The sequence below is a fragment of the Macaca mulatta genome, chromosome X (genome assembly GCF_049350105.2).
Source record: "Macaca mulatta isolate MMU2019108-1 chromosome X, T2T-MMU8v2.0, whole genome shotgun sequence".
Lineage (NCBI taxonomy): Eukaryota > Metazoa > Chordata > Mammalia > Primates > Cercopithecidae > Macaca > Macaca mulatta.
Window position 1 is genome coordinate 24,340,981 of NC_133426.1, and position 16,931 is coordinate 24,357,911.

Here is a 16,931-nt window from a genome sequence, read left to right on the forward strand (position 1 = left end):
AAAACATCTGACATGGTTTTAAAAGGAAGGAAAGAAATCTAAACTATAATGTTCCCAAAGAAAAGTGCAAGTAATTGAGCAAGCCTTTAGATGGCTCCTAGAGAATGTTGTTTAAACTGAAAAAACAAAACAAAACAAAACAAAACAAAACCCCACTATATAAAAGGCATTTGCCTTTTCTTGAGATTTGGGGTGAAAATGTTGAATTCATAAGGCTGTTTATGTAACTAATGATGCCATTTGGTACAAGATAAACTGAGTACCCAGCTTGTTCCTCGAGCCCCATTAGAATGACAATAAAGGAGCCAGGCGCAATGGCTCACACCTGCAATCCCAGCACTTTGGGAGGCCGAGGTGGGCGAACACCTGAGGTCAGGAGTTCGAGACCAGCCTGTCCAACATGGGGAAACCCCGTCTCTACTAAAAATACAAAAATTAGCCAGGAGTGGCAGCGCACACCTGTAATCCCAGCCACTCAGGAGGCTGAGACAGGATAATCGCTTGAACCCGGGAGGTGGAGGTTGCAGTGAGCCGAGATGGCGCCACTGCACTCCAGCCTGGGCAACAGAGCAAGACTGTGTCTCAAAAAATAAATAAATAAAAATAAAAATAATTGCTCTTTGAAGAGTTCAGGATTAGAATCAAAAGCTCTCGGTTCAGGTGTCCAGTTTCGGTGCCACTTCTGGGACCATGGGCAAGTCACACAGGCTTCCCAAAGCCTGTTTCCACGCCGCTAAACACCACCACCCTGCTAGGAGCCAGGAAATGTTGTCAGGAGGAGTCAATTGAATAATGTATGTGAAAGCTCTTTGTAGACTGCTAAGAATCAAGCAAATGTGAACTCTAATTTATATTATTGTTAATTACTTTATTAGAGGAAGTAGCTGGTTGAAATGACAGCATTCTACCTGAGAGAGTTCATGTAGTTTCAATCTCTTAAGTGATTTTGGGTCATGAGGAGGAGGAAGGACTATATTTTTGAGCATCTACTCTGTATCCCACACTCTTCTTAGTGCTTGACCCGGGTTTTGGTGTTTCTCAGATTTTCTTCAGACGATCCATGGTGCAAGGGGAAAAAATCGTAGGTCTCTAGGGGTTTATCTGCTAGCTGCTTGAGAAAAAGTTACGTGAACCTTACATTCTATGCTATAAGATGTCTTGTTTGTCATAATTTAACAAAATTGAACACTGCCATTTAGTCCAGTTCACCAGCCCTTTGTTTATTTTCCCTGTTGCTCCACATTCCCCATGGAATTCCCCCTGGGGTCAGTGGCAGAAGGTAGCCCCCAATTTGAAAAACACCCAGTGATATCTGTCTGGCCTTCTGTAATACTCAGGATATTATGGCCTAGGTGATAATATTCCAATTCTGCTCAACAAAGTTTCAAAGAGATTGAGTGATTTATCCAAGGTCACATAGCTGGTAAGTGAAGGAACGGGGTTTCACCCCAGGTTTGTTTGATTCCAAAGCATATGCTTTTGCTCAGCCCTGCCTTTAGAGGTGGAAACCCAAGTTAGCCTTTTATAGAGCTGTGTTTTACACACTTGGAAAATAGAGTGCAAACATCATTCTTGAGTTTCTCCTAGTTTGGGTCCTTATTGATTGATGGTTTTGTCTCTGTTTTCAGCCAAAGCGCCAGACAAACCTATTCAGGTGGTTTATGTGCCCTCACATCTGTTTCATATGCTATTTGAGTTGTTCAAGGTAAGTGGAATTTTAAAAACATGGAAAGAAGTCTTCATTTTAAATTACTTTGATTCAGAGCATAATGGATTCATTAGATTAGCATAAGAAAAAGGTTTTGCATAACCATTTTAAAAATTCTATTTCTGATATCCTGTGGGTTTTATAATTTGTACACTGTGAGATGAAAAATTGCTGTGTACAGTATAGTTTTTGTGAATATTAGTACATATCGATTTTGAAGCTTAATTGCACTTTAGTGATTTTATGTAAAATCCATACTGTTTTTTTCTTTGGTTATGAGATTAGAGATGCTTTTTAGTTTCCAAACCTGGCAAAGGCTTTATTGGTGGTAGCCAGATCAAAATAAAAACATGTTTATACATATTTATGCTTCTGAAAATTAACCACACTGGTACATTAGTGGTTGTTCCAATCCTGAGAGATCCTGCAACCCTTTTATAAAATATTTGAATCAATTCAGAAGATCCAAGAGAGGCAGAGAAAGATGTAGATGAGCTGGACCAAAAGAACCAGCCCCCACCACCCCACCAAATTCTTTAGACTCTGCAACTTAAGCTGTTGCTTTTGTTAATCAGTAGCTAATGACATTTACAGTAGCAGTATTACAGGCACAAGGCATTTGAGCTAAAATTTCATTTCTTCCAATGCGTGAAACACTAAATTTGAACACCTGAAAAATCAGTTATGCTGATTTGCTTCCAAAAATTAGAGTGTTACTGATGTAATGCTTTAAGGTTGAAATGGGCATTCAATTGTGAACTTTCTCTTCAGCAGCTGTGGCTTTTTCAGAATTTCTTTTTAACCAATATTTCTTCTACTTTTTTCAGCCAAATGATTAATTTTTGTGGGAAGCATGCATCCTTTCAGTTTTTCTGCCTCCTTTAGAGAAAAGGTGCTCTATAAATGCAGACTGATAAATAGGATTTAAAGTACACAAATGAGCCTCTGCATAGCCTCATTACATGCGATAAAAACATTCCTCTGGATTGAGTTGAATAATTTAAATACCGTAAAGCAAAAAAAAAAAAAAAAAAAAAAAAAAAAAAAAAAAAAAAAGAAGAAGAAGGAGAGAAAAATAAATATTTAGCATGTTGGATGAGGCTAAAACTAGGTGAAAAACAAAGTGTCAGGAAATTTTTCCTTGATTTGAGCACATTTAGCTAAGCTCTTTAGAGGGAAAAGTGCCATAAAAATCCAACTAATATTTGCCCCAAAAAAGGGTTGTTGGGTATAAGTCATGCACTTCTTTCTCTTTAAAAATTGTGGTTTGTGATTCGGCAGTATGATTAACAAAAAGATCTTATTATTTTAGAACTCAATGAGAGCGACAGTCGAACTCTATGAAGACAGAAAAGAGGGCTACCCCGCTGTTAAAACCCTCGTTACTTTGGGTAAAGAAGACTTATCCATTAAGGTAACTGTTTTATGCGCATGTATACTTTAATTATCAGTTGTGATTTAATAGTATCTAGACATTGAAAAATCAGAGGGAAGAAAATTGACATTTATTGAGTGTCCTATTTGTAAGTTCTATGCTAGATCCTTGGCTTAAGTTACCTTATTTAAACTTCATTAGAACCTTGTTATTCATGGAGTTGAACAAGACCTCAACACCAAGCCTGTTGGATCCTACTGTACCATTCGGCCACCTTTGCTTTACACTGTTCACAAAGGAACCATATGTCACTGGGGATTCAAAGTCCTTGTACATTTTGGAGTAATCTGCTATGTACTTTATTTAATGAACCCATTGCCTCCTACTAAGTATAGATCAACTTCTTTGTTTTGATTGTTAACATTTTGTACATTGCAGATCAGTGACCTAGGCGGTGGTGTTCCACTTCGAAAAATAGATCGTCTTTTTAACTACATGTATTCGACTGCTCCTAGACCCAGCCTGGAGCCTACCAGAGCTGCCCCTTTGGTAAGCATCTCAAACTGCTGCTGAAGGAAAGATCATAAACACGGGAAGGGGCTCAGAGGGAGCTGCCTCTCTCCCCAGGTTGTCACATTAGTGTAGTTGATTTAGAATGTTGCAGTTTGGAGGAGGGGGAATTTTTTGCCTTGGCTACTTTCTTTGTACTTCTATTTCCTCTCTGATTTATCTCTAAGAAACACTCCGAGCTGAGTGCCTCACTCCCAAATACAGAGAAAAAGTACCTCATCGTGGTAAGACTGCTACTGGAGCACCATTTTCCACTTTGTGCTACCCTTGGCAGGGGTAGAAGTTACCAGTGGGTGAGCAAAGGGACAGTACTGAATGCATAGCTGCCGCTTGGTCCTGCACACTCTGGCGTGCATACCACAGAGGCGCGAATCACCTAGTGCCTTGGAATCTCCACTGTCAAATTTGTTTATATAATTAAAATGTTAAATTATGGAAACATTAAATTTTTATATTAAATAACATTAGCATGAAACATATAGGTGGTGTATGCGTTTTCAGAGCCCTTTCTGTCTCACTCTGGAAATAACCTTCAGCCCTATTAAGGCAGTGAGAAAAGCCTCTGGTTACCATGGTAGCATTTAGATCCTGGTAGGGCCACACTTGCTTCCCCTGCTGAGTGTTTCTAATTGACAAACAACAATTGAACCCTTTGTCATTAAACACAGCAACATATCTATCAGTCTGCAAAATGGTTCAGGGTATAAATTAAGTTTCATTTTAAAGTCCTACCTGACTGATAAGCACATAAGATTATATTTTATTTGTATTAATAAAATCAAACACTTTGCATCCTTTATTTGAGACAGAGTTTGTTAACTCAGCATGTTGGAAACAGGAAATCATTTATATAGGATTTGAGAAAATTCATGAAAGATCACGTTTGAGAGGCATTGCCTTGACTAGGCTCTGGCATGCACTTAAATACACATCAAAAGGAAAAAAGGCAGCACAAACAAATGTAGCACCTTCCCCAGTTGTTTAAAAGAAATATAGATTGTCTCTTCCAGGTCTTAAAATAGCATCTTGAGGAACTGGGGACTTGTAAGAGACCTTTAAAAATTACGCACGCACACTCCCATTGTAGAGATGAGGAAATGAGGAAATGACCTTGCCCAAAGTCATTGAACTAATTAACTGCAGAGCTGGTGCTGGCCATGTCTGTGTTCTTTCCAGTGTACTATGTGGCCTTTCCTTTTGAAGAAATGCTTCCACTAGTGGCTCTCCCAGTTAAGAAACTGGCCTGTAATCCTAGCACTTTGGGAGGCCAAGGCGGGTGGATCACTTGAGGTCAGGAGTTCGAGACCAGCCTGGCCAACATGGTGAAACCCGGTCTCTACTAAAAATACATGAAAATAGTCAGGAGCAGTGGCGCACGCTTGTAATCCCGGCTACTCAGGAGGCTGAGGCACAAGAATTGCTTGAACCTGGGAGGTGGAGGTTGCAGTGAGCCAAGATTATGCCACTACACTCCAGCCTGGACGACAGAGCGAGACTCTGCCTCAAAAAAAAAAAAAAAAAAAGAAAAAGAAAAAGAAACTCTCCTCAGCTTTAAAGTGGGCACATGGATATGTACTACTAGAAAACATAATTTCCTCATTGAGCAACTTGCATTTTTACACCTCTGTGCCTTTACACGTGCATTTCTGTTGTGAGAATATCCACCCAGCGAACTCCTGCTGATGCTTTGACCGTCTGGGAAACCTTTCCTGAACCTCAGCCAATCCGAGGTCCAGACCCCTCCTCTGCACTCTGGGAGTCTGGGCTTACACTCACATCTGCATTGGCCTCGGAGCTCTCGCCTGTTCTGTGTTGGACCTGAGGGCAGGCTCTGGGCCTTGCTTGAGCATAGAAGGCAGATTTCCTCACATCTCTTCCTAGAGTGAGCTAGTTTCTTTGCTCTGGTTACCTGAGTCACTACTATAGATATCTCATCTTCACTACTGGCCATATTCAGCAAGTCCTAAAGCCCTCAAATAATGGAGTATGTTCTTTTACCCTCTGCCCTTTCAGTTAGACGCTACCCTGAGAGGAGGTATCAAGGAGAGATGTTAGAAAAGGGCAGAAATCCATGTAACTTCATAAAATTGCTGCTCCCAGTAGCTAGAGTACCAGCTTTGATTTATTTAGTTTTACTGTGGTAAGCACTGTGCCAAGATTTGATACTTGTTATATTATTTAATCCTTATAGCAGCTCTGAGGTCAGTTTTTTTTAAAATCATATATTCAGATGAAAAATCGGTCTCAAAGAGGTTGAGCAAACTGCTCAGAGTCACACAGAAAGTGGATTTCAACTTGGGTCTATCTGAGTCTAAGGCCCATGTGACTCTATGCACATGGTCCCCTGCCCTCCTTCCTTAACCTTGTTCATAGATTTAACCAGAAGTGAGGAAGCTTGGTGTTAAAATATCTCCTTCCACACCCTGCCCCACTGCCACTGCAAACGGTATTACATTTAGTTTCGATTCGTATTGTTCTTGTCCATACCTGAGACCTTTTTTTTTCTCCCTGAACACCTGTTATTGACAGTCAGAGTTCCATGACATAGAGATATAGGAAGGTACTGAAAATTTTTTTTAATCTCTAAAAATATCTGAACTATAATATACCAAAATATTCTCACATTCCCGGAACCTTAGAAGTTGCCTCTCAGAAAATTGTTTTCCTTTCCGTGTTCTCATCTTGTTACTGGTAGATTTGCACTCAGCACTGCGCTATTGATTTTCACTTCTAAGAGCAGGGAAATCTGATCATGGGACGTTGAAATGATGTGGTTTAGTTCTGTCATCAGGTCACATTCCTCTTGATTTGGAATGTGCTTTTTTTTTTTTTTTTCTTTTGTGGAGATGGAGTCTCGCTCTGTCACCCAGGCTGGAGTGCAGTGGCACCATCTCAGCTCACTGCAACCTCCACCTCCCAGGTTCAAGCGATTCTCCTGCCTCAGCCTCCTGAGTAGCTGGGACTACAGTCTCCCACCACCTCGCCCAGCTAATTTTTGTAGTAGAGACGGGGTTTCGCCATGTTGGCCAGGCTGGTCACGAATTCCTGACCTCAAGTGATCTACCTGCCTCAGCCTCCCAAAGTGCTGGGATTACAGGTGTGAGCCACCGTGCCCAGCCTTGGAATGTGCTTTTTAAAAATGATAAAACTTTGCTTTTAAATGCTAAAAAAGTATTAGTCAAAAAATAGAATATTTTTATTATTATCCAAACATGTAAGACATGTTTTTGCAGGGTGAAAATAAAGAGGTTGTTTGCCATAGAAGAGGATATACATCATTGTAAAGGTTGAGTCAGTAATTTCTTTGATTTACATCTGAATCAAGAATTTATTTTAACCTTCTCTGAATGGTCATCATATAAAATGTGTTAGCATTTGTGCCTGTCTCACTGTATTAATTTTCTTTTCTCAATAGGCTGGATTTGGTTATGGTTTGCCAATTTCCCGTCTGTATGCTAGATATTTTCAAGGAGATCTGAAACTGTATTCCATGGAAGGAGTGGGTACTGATGCTGTCATTTATTTGAAGGTACTGCATTTTATTTGTTAGTATGAGGCATCTTTGCTTTTTAAAGCTTTAAGTTCTAATCGCTGATTGAGAATAGCGATCGTCTCTTAGATTCATCTCAGATTTACTTCACTTACCCATGAAAACCATGTTATGCCTCACCCTTGATTCTATGCTCAGGTATAGCAAAATATGAAACGTGGAGGTATAGAAATTAAAATACTGATTTTGGCCAGGCACGGTGGCACAGGCCTGTAATCCCAGCACTTTGGGAGGCTGAGGTGGGCGGATCACCTGAGGTCAGTAGTTCGAGACCAGCCTGGCCAACATGGTGAAACCCCATGTCTACTAAAAATACAAAAAATTAGCTGGTGTGGTGGTGCACGCCTCTAGTCCCAGCTTCTCAGGAGGCTGAGGCAGGAGAGTCACTTGAACCCGCGAGGCAGAGGTTGCAGTGAGCTAAGATGGTGCCGCTGTACTCTAGCCTGGGCGATAGAATGAGACTCCGTCTCAAAAGAGAAAAAAAAAATTAAAATGCTGATTTTTAAAACCGTAATTTTAAATTGTGACTTAAAAAACTGCATGGCTGTTGAAAGATCTGATCTAAAAGGAGGTCGATTTTCATAAACTGAAGTATTTTGGTCTTTGGTTTTAAAAACTCACTGGCTTTCCCAAAGTTACAAGAATTCAGTAATCATAATATAGTTAGATAAAAGGTTCATTTCATAACAAACTTCTCTGTAACACTCTTTCTTATTCATTGGTGGTAATTGGACTTTTATTTCTAAACTCTAGAATATTTGTAACGTTTTTTTGAATAGGTAATATAGACACATAATAAAAATTTAAAAGCCGCAAAAGGAAAAATTAGTCTCTCCTCCCACTGGCCCTAAACCACCAGTTCTCTTCAGCGGAGATCACCACAGGTCTTAGCGTCTTACGGTTCCTCCTAGAGTTGATTCTACATTTATAAATATGGGGAAAATAGAATTTTTCCCACATAAATGAAATTTCAGCACCTTCTTATTTTTTTTACTTTCCAATCTGTCTTGGAGATCTTTCCAGAACAGTTTATGTAGAACTGGCTCATTCTTTTAAACAGTGGCATAACATGCTACTGTGGATCAAGCATCCCTAACCCAAGAATCTGCCATCTAAAATGCTTGAAAATCTGGAACTTTTTGAGCGCCAATGTGATGCTTGCTCAAAGGTCAAGCTTAAAGGAAATGCTTATTGGAGCACTCCAGATTTCAGATTTTCAGATTAGGGATGCTTAACAGGTAAACACAATGCAAATATTCCAAAATCGGAAAAAATCAGAACTACTTCTGGTCCCAAGCATTTCTTTGTTTCTTTCCTTCCTTCTTTTCTTTTCTTTTCTTTTCTTCTCTTTTCTCTCTTCTCTCTTTTCTTTTCTCTCTCTTCTCTTCTCTTCTCTTCTCTTCTCTTCTCTTCTCTTCTCTTCTCTTCTCTTCGACGGACCCTCGCTCTGTCACCCAGGCTGGAGTGCAGTACCGCCATCTCGGCTCACTGCAACCTCCGCCTCCTGGGTTCAAGCTATGCTCCTGCCTCAGCCTCCTGAGTAGCTGGGATTGCAGGTGCGTGCCACCACACCTGGCTAATTTTTTTGTATTTTTAGTAGAGACAGGGTTTCACCATGTTGGCCAGGCTGGTTTCTAACTCCTGACCTCAGGTGATCCACCTGCCTCAGCCTCCCAAAGTGCTGGGATTACAGGTGTGAGCCACTGTGTCCGGCCTGTTCCCAGGCATTTCAAAGGGATACTCAACCTGTGTATGTGACACCAGAATTTAACCAGTTATTGGGAGTATTTATCTTAGATGCCCATGCCTCTAAGTAATGTGATATTTAATAGCACTTGATGGTGTGTGTTTATAAACCTGGGATGCATGAGACTATTTCTTCCTGGGCCCTTTGTGAGACCAATCACCACGTATAGTAAAAACAGTTGAGCATCTCAAAGCAGTATGAGCTGAATTAAAATATGTTTTGTTCTGGTCATGTGTATTTCAGTTCTGATTTTGAATGAGCAAATGTTTTCATTCCCTTAAAAAAGCTTTGATATTTTCCTGGCCAGTCTAAGTAAACTACTAAGGTGTATTTTTAATATCATTTTGAAAATATGTATTAAGGTTTCTGATGTTTTACATAATAAAATTTGGGTTACTATTTCACTTGAGAAAATGACACTGTGGACCTTTGATGTATATTTTTGTTTCTCCAATAGGCTCTTTCAAGTGAGTCATTTGAGAGACTTCCAGTTTTTAATAAGTCCGCATGGCGCCATTACAAGACCACGCCTGAAGCCGACGATTGGAGCAATCCCAGCAGTGAACCCAGGGATGCTTCAAAATACAAAGCGAAACAGTAATATACCACTTTGATTTCCATTACAAAGTATCTGATTTGTCTGAGTAAAGGTGTCCCACTCACTGTTCTAGGAATTCTTACACTGTAGAGGTATTCACAACAGTGAGCAGGGATTTGACCTGCCATGAATTTTATTTAAAAAGCAATTAAATTTGCAGTTTGTCATCATAAACGTTAGAGGTTGAAAATGAAAAATAAGTTAAAATGATCAGTCAACATAAAAGGTGATCAGTTCATGCGATGGAATAATATTTGGCCTTAAAAAGGAAGGACATTCTGATATGTGCTACAACATGGGTGAATCTTGAAGTCATTATGCTAAGTGAAATAAGCCAGACATAAAAGGACAAATACTATGATTCTACTTATGTGGGGTACCTAGAGTAGTCAAATGCAGAGACACAAAGTTGAAGGGAGGTTGCCAGGTGCTAGCGAGGAAGAGGGAATGGGGAGTCATTGTTTCATGGGTACAGAGTTTCAGGTGGAAAGATGAAAAACTTCTGGAGATGGATGGTGGTGATGCTTGCACAACAGCGTGAATGTACTCAATGCCACTGAACTGTACGTGTAGCAATGGTTAAGATGGTAAGTTCTGGGCTGGGTGTGGTGGCTCACGCCTGTAATCCCAACACTTTGGGAGGCTGAGGCTGGATGATCTCTTGAAGCCAGGAGTTCGAGACCAGTCTAGGCAACATAGTGAGACCCCGTCTCAGCAAAAAATTTAAAAAGGTAAAATTAGCCAGGTGTGGTGTGTGTCTGTAGTCCTAGCTACTCAGGAGGCTGAGGCGGGAGGATCACTTGAGCCCAGGACTTCCAGGCTGTAGTGAGCTATGATTTGCACCACTGCACACCTGCCTGGGGGACAGAAAAGACCGTGTCTCAAACAAGAAAAAGATGGTAAGTTCTATGTTATGTGTAGCTTATCACAATAAAAAATTTAAACATTATAAAGGAAAAGTTATCAATCACAGAAGAAGTTTCACTGTTTTATGGTAATAAGGAAAATAATCTGTAGTTTTCTTCTGACTACCTACCCTTAAGCTTCAACTCTACTAGCAACAGTAGGGTTCTGCTTCATTTAACTTAAAATAATCCTGTATTAACAAAAAAGCAGTATATGTGCATTATAAAAAAATAAGAAAACGTTGTCTGGGCGCAGTGGCTCATGCCAGTAATCCCAGCACTTTGAGAGGCTGAGGTGGATGGATCACTTGAAGTCAGGAGTTCAAGACCAGCCTGGCCAATATGGGGAAACTTGGTCTCTACTAAAAATACAAAAATTAGCTGGGTGTGGTGGCACGTGCCTGTAATTCCAACGACTTGGGAGGCTGAAGCAGGAGAATTGCTTGAACCCAGGAGACGGAGGTTGCAGTGAGCCAAGATAGTACCACTGCACTCCAGCCTGGGTAATAGAGCTAGACTCCATCTCAAAAAAAAAGAAAGAAAAGAAAAAATAGAAGACATAAGTAAGCCAAAAAAGAAAGGAGAGACCTCTGTGTTCCCAAAACCCAGACATTGCCACTGCTATAGCTTCTGTATGTTCTTCCAGACATTTTGCCATTTGTGTATATATGTATTTTTTTGCAAATGACATTACACTATTCATACTGTTTTACAACCTGCTTTTGTTTCATTTAACCATCCCATCTTTCCATGTCAATAATCATTCACCTGATTTGTCTAAACCGAGATCTCTATTCCAGGACCACATAACACATCTGGGTAGTCTCAAGTTGTTGTTATTGTCTTTTAATTTAAAAAAGTTTTGTGGGTACATAGTAGGTGTATATATTTCTGGGGTACGTGAGATGTTGTGATACAGGCATGCAAAGTGAAATAAGCACGTCACGGAGAATGGGGCGTCCATCCCCTCAAGCATTTATCCTTTGAGTTACAAACAATCCAATTACATTCTCTAAGTTATTTCAAAATATACAATTAAGTTATTGTTGACTGTAGTCACCCTATTGTGCTATCAAATAGTAGGTCTTTTTCATTCTTTCTATTTTTTTGTACCCATTGACCATCCCCACTTCTCCTCAACCCTCCCACTACCCTTCCCAGCCTCTGGTAACCATTCTTCTACTCACTGTGTCCATGACTTCAATTACTTTGGATTTTAGATTCCACAAATAAGTGAGAACATGTGAAGTTTATGTTTTTGCGCCTGGCTCATTTTACTTAGCATAATGACTTCTAGTTCTATCCATGTTGTTGCGAATGACTGGATTTCATTCTTTTTTATGGCTGAATAGTACTCCATTGTATGTGTGTCTGTGTATATATGTGTATATACACACACACACACACACACACACACACATATATATACACACACATACACATCACATTTTCTTTATCCATTCATCTGTTGATGGATACTTAGGTTGCATTTCGTTATTGAGAGACCATGCCAGTTGTCCTGAAAAAGTATCCTACCTTGATTTGTTTAATTTCTTCTTTGAAATGTCATTTAGCTTATTCCCCATTCCCTGTATTTTCTATAAATTGGGAGTTCATTACAAGCTAATGGCGGCTGGGTGCGGTGGCTCATGCCTGTAATCCCAGCACTTTGGGGGACCGAGGTGGGCAGATCACTTGAGGTCAGGAGTTCGAGACCAGCCTGGACAACATGGCAAAACCCTGTCTCTACTAAAAATACAAAAATTAGCCAGGCGTGGTGGTGCACGCCTGTAATCCCAGCTACTCAGGTGGCTGAGGAATGAGAATCACTTGAAGCCAGGAGGCAAAGGTTGCAGTGAGCTGAGAATGTGCCACTGCACCCCAGCCTGGGCGACAGAGTGAGACTCTGTCAAAAAAAAAAAAAAAGAAAGAAAGAAAAAGAAAGAAAGAGAAAGAAAGAAAGAGAAAGAAAAGAAAAAGAAAGAAAAAGAAAGAAAGAAAAAGAAAGAAAGAAAGAAAGAAAGAAAGAAAGAAAGAAAGAAAGAAAGAAAGAAAGAAAGAAAGAGAGGGAAGGAAAGAAAGAAAGAGCTAATGGAACATTTTTTGCTAGAATATCCATAAGCACTGTTGCAGAATTACACTATGAGACCCATGACATCTCATGACCCACCATTAGTGATGTTATGATTGAGCATAGTTTAGGTGATGGCTGTCTGATCCCTCTGAGTTATAGTTATTTTTCCCCTTTTCACTAGAAAATAATCTGTGTGGTGTTATTTTGGCACTATGCAAATGTATACTTACCCATCAGCTGTTCACCTAATGGCTTTTACCCCAATTGATCATTTCAGCCTGTGTTAAAATTAATACAGTAATTTTATTTGGGTTTATAAAAGGATGTTTAAAAAAATGATTCCTTTGTCAATTATTCTCCTATAAAGTAAAGCTCTTCCTCATCAAATAAGGCCATTTAGGTATTTTGAAGTACAGTTCCTCTGATAAGTGTTTAACTCCTTCCTTTTACATTTAAAGGGACAATTAAATTCCCTTCAAGTTACCAATTTTCCAGGTAAGAAATATGTTAAAAGCCACCTTAAATGGTAACAAATGAGTTTATGGCTTTGTCTTTTTTAGTAGTATTATAGATTTTGTTACTTTGATACGTTTTAATTGGCACTTATTTTATTGAAGCATAACATGTAGTAATAGTAAAGTGCACACATCTTAAGTTTACAGCTTTTTTTTTTACATCTATATTTCCTCTACCCTCAAAGACTCCTTTCTAGTCTAACACTTCTCCCTCCCTCCTCCACCATATAATTACTTTTCTAACTCTGTCACCGTAGGTTCTTTTCTCGAACTTAAAAGGAACACATAGGCTATACCCTTTTGTGTCTGGCTTTATGTGAGATTCATCCATGTTATTGTATGTAACAGTCATTTTCCTTTTTGATGCTTGAATTGACATACCTTTGGCCAATGAGAGCTATTTCCAGCTGGATCCTTTGTGTTCTATTGCCTTGAAAGCGTTTCTTGCCCAAGATGATATCCTAGGTTCATCTTATACCTTCTGTGCCCGTGTCCTGGAATCAACTATTCTCCCCCAAGGAGTCTTGTTTCTTTCTTTTTTTTTTTTTTTTGAGACAGAGTCACACTCTGTCACCCAGGTTGGAGTGCAGTGGCTCAATCTCAGCTCACTGCAGCCTCCGCCTCCTGGGTTCAAGCGATTCTTGTGTCTCAGCCTCCCAAGTAGCTGGGACTACAGGCATGAGCCACCACGCCTGGCTACTTTTTTGTTGTTGTTGTATTTTTAGTAGAGATGGGGTTTCACCATGTTGGCCAGGCTGGTCTCGAACTCCTGACCTCAGGTGATCTGCCTGCCTCAGCCTCCCAAAGTGTTGGGATTACAGGCATAAGCCACGGCGACCAGCCCTATTTCTTTTTAATCAGTATTAGAGATGCTAATCTTAGAATTGAGAATGCTTGTTATACCTTTTCTAGGCCCTTTTCCTGGACAGAGCTATAAAATATAGCTATATTTAAAATATATTTTAAATCATAAGTTCATATTGATATTTTATTCTATTTTAACACTGTAATGTTTCTCCCCAATATATTTTAATTGTATATATTTCTTATCACTCTGAAAACCTTGATTTTTTTTAACAACTTTAGCATAATGCAACAGAAAGATATTTGTATACAAATACAGTTTATATAGCTTTGCAATATTGTACCATTTAGTAGCATTGGTCTTCTCTGACAAGTGTTATAAATGATATCCATATGGATGTTTATTTTTTTCTATGGAAGTGTCATGGTGGACTGCTATACAATATTGCTGGACTGGCCACTCATCTCAAATGATGAAGTTTAGAGAAGTTTGGTTTGTGGACACAAACATACATACTCTCACTATTCCCAGCCAAGTTTAAGCTAAATCAGCTTGAAATACCTGGATCATACCAATTTCTGTTGATTCCATTTTCAGTCTGTATGTAAGTCAAATAGAATGTTGAGCATCACTGTGACCGGTTGATTCAAACGGTTCAAACTATTGCTCTGATATGTGGAGTAATTTGAGTAGTGCAGAAGCCATCTTTAGAAAAATGTTTGGTTGTAAAAAGGTGGCTTTAATTGAATATTATTTTAAAGGCAATTTTAAAACTAAGTAGTTCAGGTTGTATGCTAATTAAGTATTAGTCTTAACTTCTCATATGTTATTAGATGAACAAATTTAAGCAGAAAGCAATTCTTAAAATTTTAAAATGCTTAGCCTGACAATTAAAATTGTTAAACTGTACAAATAGTAGAGATTTGGGGAAAGAATTTAGTAAGTATGGTAAATTCACTAGGTATTTATACATGGGAGATTCTAAGAAAATGTGTTTTCAAAACAGTTTCTAAGTAAGAGTTTTATTGAGATTAATTCACACAACATAAATTTCACCCTTTACAAATATATAATTCTGGCCAGGCACAGTGGCTCACGCCTGTAATCCCAGCACTTTGGGAGGCCATGGCGGGTGGATCACTTGAGGTCAGAAGTTCAAGACCAGCCTGGACAACATGGCAAAACCCCATCTCTATTAAAAATACAAAAATTAGCCGGGTGGTGGTGGCGGGCGCCTGTAATCCCAGCTGCTCGGGAGGCTGAGGCACGAGAATTGCTTGAACCCAGGAGGCAGAGGTGGCCATGAGCCAAGATCTTGTCACTGCACTCCAGCCTGGGCGGCAGAGAGAGACTCCGTCTCAATAATAAATAAATAAATAAAAGTATACAATTCCATATTTTTTAGTATATTCACAGAGTTGTGCAGCCCTTCCCACTATCTAACTTTAACATATTTTCATCACCCCCAAAAGAAACCTCATACTTTTTAGCAGTCACTCTATATCTAACCAGAGTTTTCACTGACAGTAAAGAACCGTTTTAAAGTATATGTAAGTAATTAAATGGTCATTCTGTTTCTGTAGTAATTGTAGAAAATAATTCTGAGATACGGCAAGGGTTTTTGAATTATCACTATAATGAAATGCTCTAAGTCCTGGTCAAAACAGAGGAGGTTGTACTCACAAACTCACTATGGATATTCTCATTGTTTTCTTTGTAGGGACAAGATCAAGACTAATAGAACTTTCTAGAGGACTGAATGCTCTGGTCCTCTCTGTGAAGAAAGATTGCCTTCTGCAAGTCAACCAGAGAGAACTGCTTTCTCCCACCTGCTCTGAGCGTGGCATCATAGTTATTCCTAGTGCTTGAATGTGTATTTTCTCTGTACCACCTGGACTTTCCCAAGGAGCTTTTCCTGTAGCTACTCCAGATCTTCCACTAAAGTAGTAACTTTTTTATGACATCTTGTTGTGGTGTGATTGATGCCTGTCACCGAAGAGCACCGAGCCTCCTTACAGCTCTTGTGCCCTCGTACACTCCATCTTGTTTTCATAGCATCTGATGTCTTCAGTCCTTCCAGGATTCTGTGCGCCTTTCCCATTCCAGATACAGCAGATCGTACTGTTGCTCCTTGTGACCAAATATCATATTTGTCCCAAACCTCCAGCTAGGGCCCTGGGACCCTGGAAGCGGAAGACATCAGCTGGCCACGCCCTGGTGATTTAGTCCCAGAGCCCTCCGTCTCTCCCATGCCTCCCTCCGCCACTCTATGATTTAGGCTTTTGCCTTCTTCCATCTGATCGGATTCTCATTGTGAGGTTGTGGCGACTTTCATGTTAGATCTTCTTCACTGATGCCTTCATTTTATTTTAACATTCATTTGTATATTTCTGTTGATTAAAGCATTCCAAATGTTATCTTCGAATTTTTCACCCAACTGCTTGGTTTCAAAGATCTTAAGTGAAAAACTGCCTCCTGGTCAATACCACATTTGCACAGAGTGTGAAGTGGAGTTTTTATGCTTCTGTCAAACTTCTATCCATCTAATACAGTACCTGTGTCATATTTTATTCCTTTGTAGTCTTCTAAGGAATTGGAAGTTTCTGTGTGATGCACTTTACTAGCTGTAAAATAGACTATCGGAGGGAAAAGGCCTCTCTAGTTTATTTTTGAAAAATGCTCCAGGTCTTGATAATTTTCATTTTCATTCATCTTAGTTTTAGAATTGTCAGCTCAGTCTGATTTTCACAATCCTTTTTGCTAAAAGTTGGAAGTGGGAATTAGCAGACGATTTGGGATAAGGAAAGAGGAATGATGTTATATTTACCCTTAGGAATAGAAGTGATCGAAGAATCCGGATTGATACCAGCATCCTATATACAGCTCCACAGGATGTGCTTCTCTTCATGATAATTTTCCATATATATCATCTGTTTTGACTTCCGCCCTGTTTTAATGTCCGTATAAATGTTTCAGTCCAATTTGTAAGTGTTGAGTCCACTGATGTAGAAGTTCTGACTTGTAAACCATTCATCCTGCTTTAGTCATATGATAGTACCAATGCAATTAGCCCCACTCCCACCA

The 16,931-nt window shown here is 39.5% G+C and overlaps 1 protein-coding gene across 1 annotated transcript in view; it reads left to right on the top strand.

Annotated features, from left to right (window-relative positions):
- Positions 1-16,264, top strand: part of PDK3 (pyruvate dehydrogenase kinase 3) — a 73,917-nt gene extending 57,653 nt beyond the window's left edge. The window contains exons 7-12 of the mRNA XM_015127111.3: positions 1,629-1,705; positions 3,021-3,122; positions 3,522-3,632; positions 7,069-7,182; positions 9,408-9,547; positions 15,568-16,264. Of these exons, the coding sequence (XP_014982597.1) occupies positions 1,629-1,705; positions 3,021-3,122; positions 3,522-3,632; positions 7,069-7,182; positions 9,408-9,547; positions 15,568-15,598 (575 nt within the window). The 3' untranslated portion in view covers positions 15,599-16,264. The remainder of the gene's footprint in view (positions 1-1,628; positions 1,706-3,020; positions 3,123-3,521; positions 3,633-7,068; positions 7,183-9,407; positions 9,548-15,567) is intronic.
- The last annotated feature ends 667 nt before the right edge of the window (positions 16,265-16,931 follow it).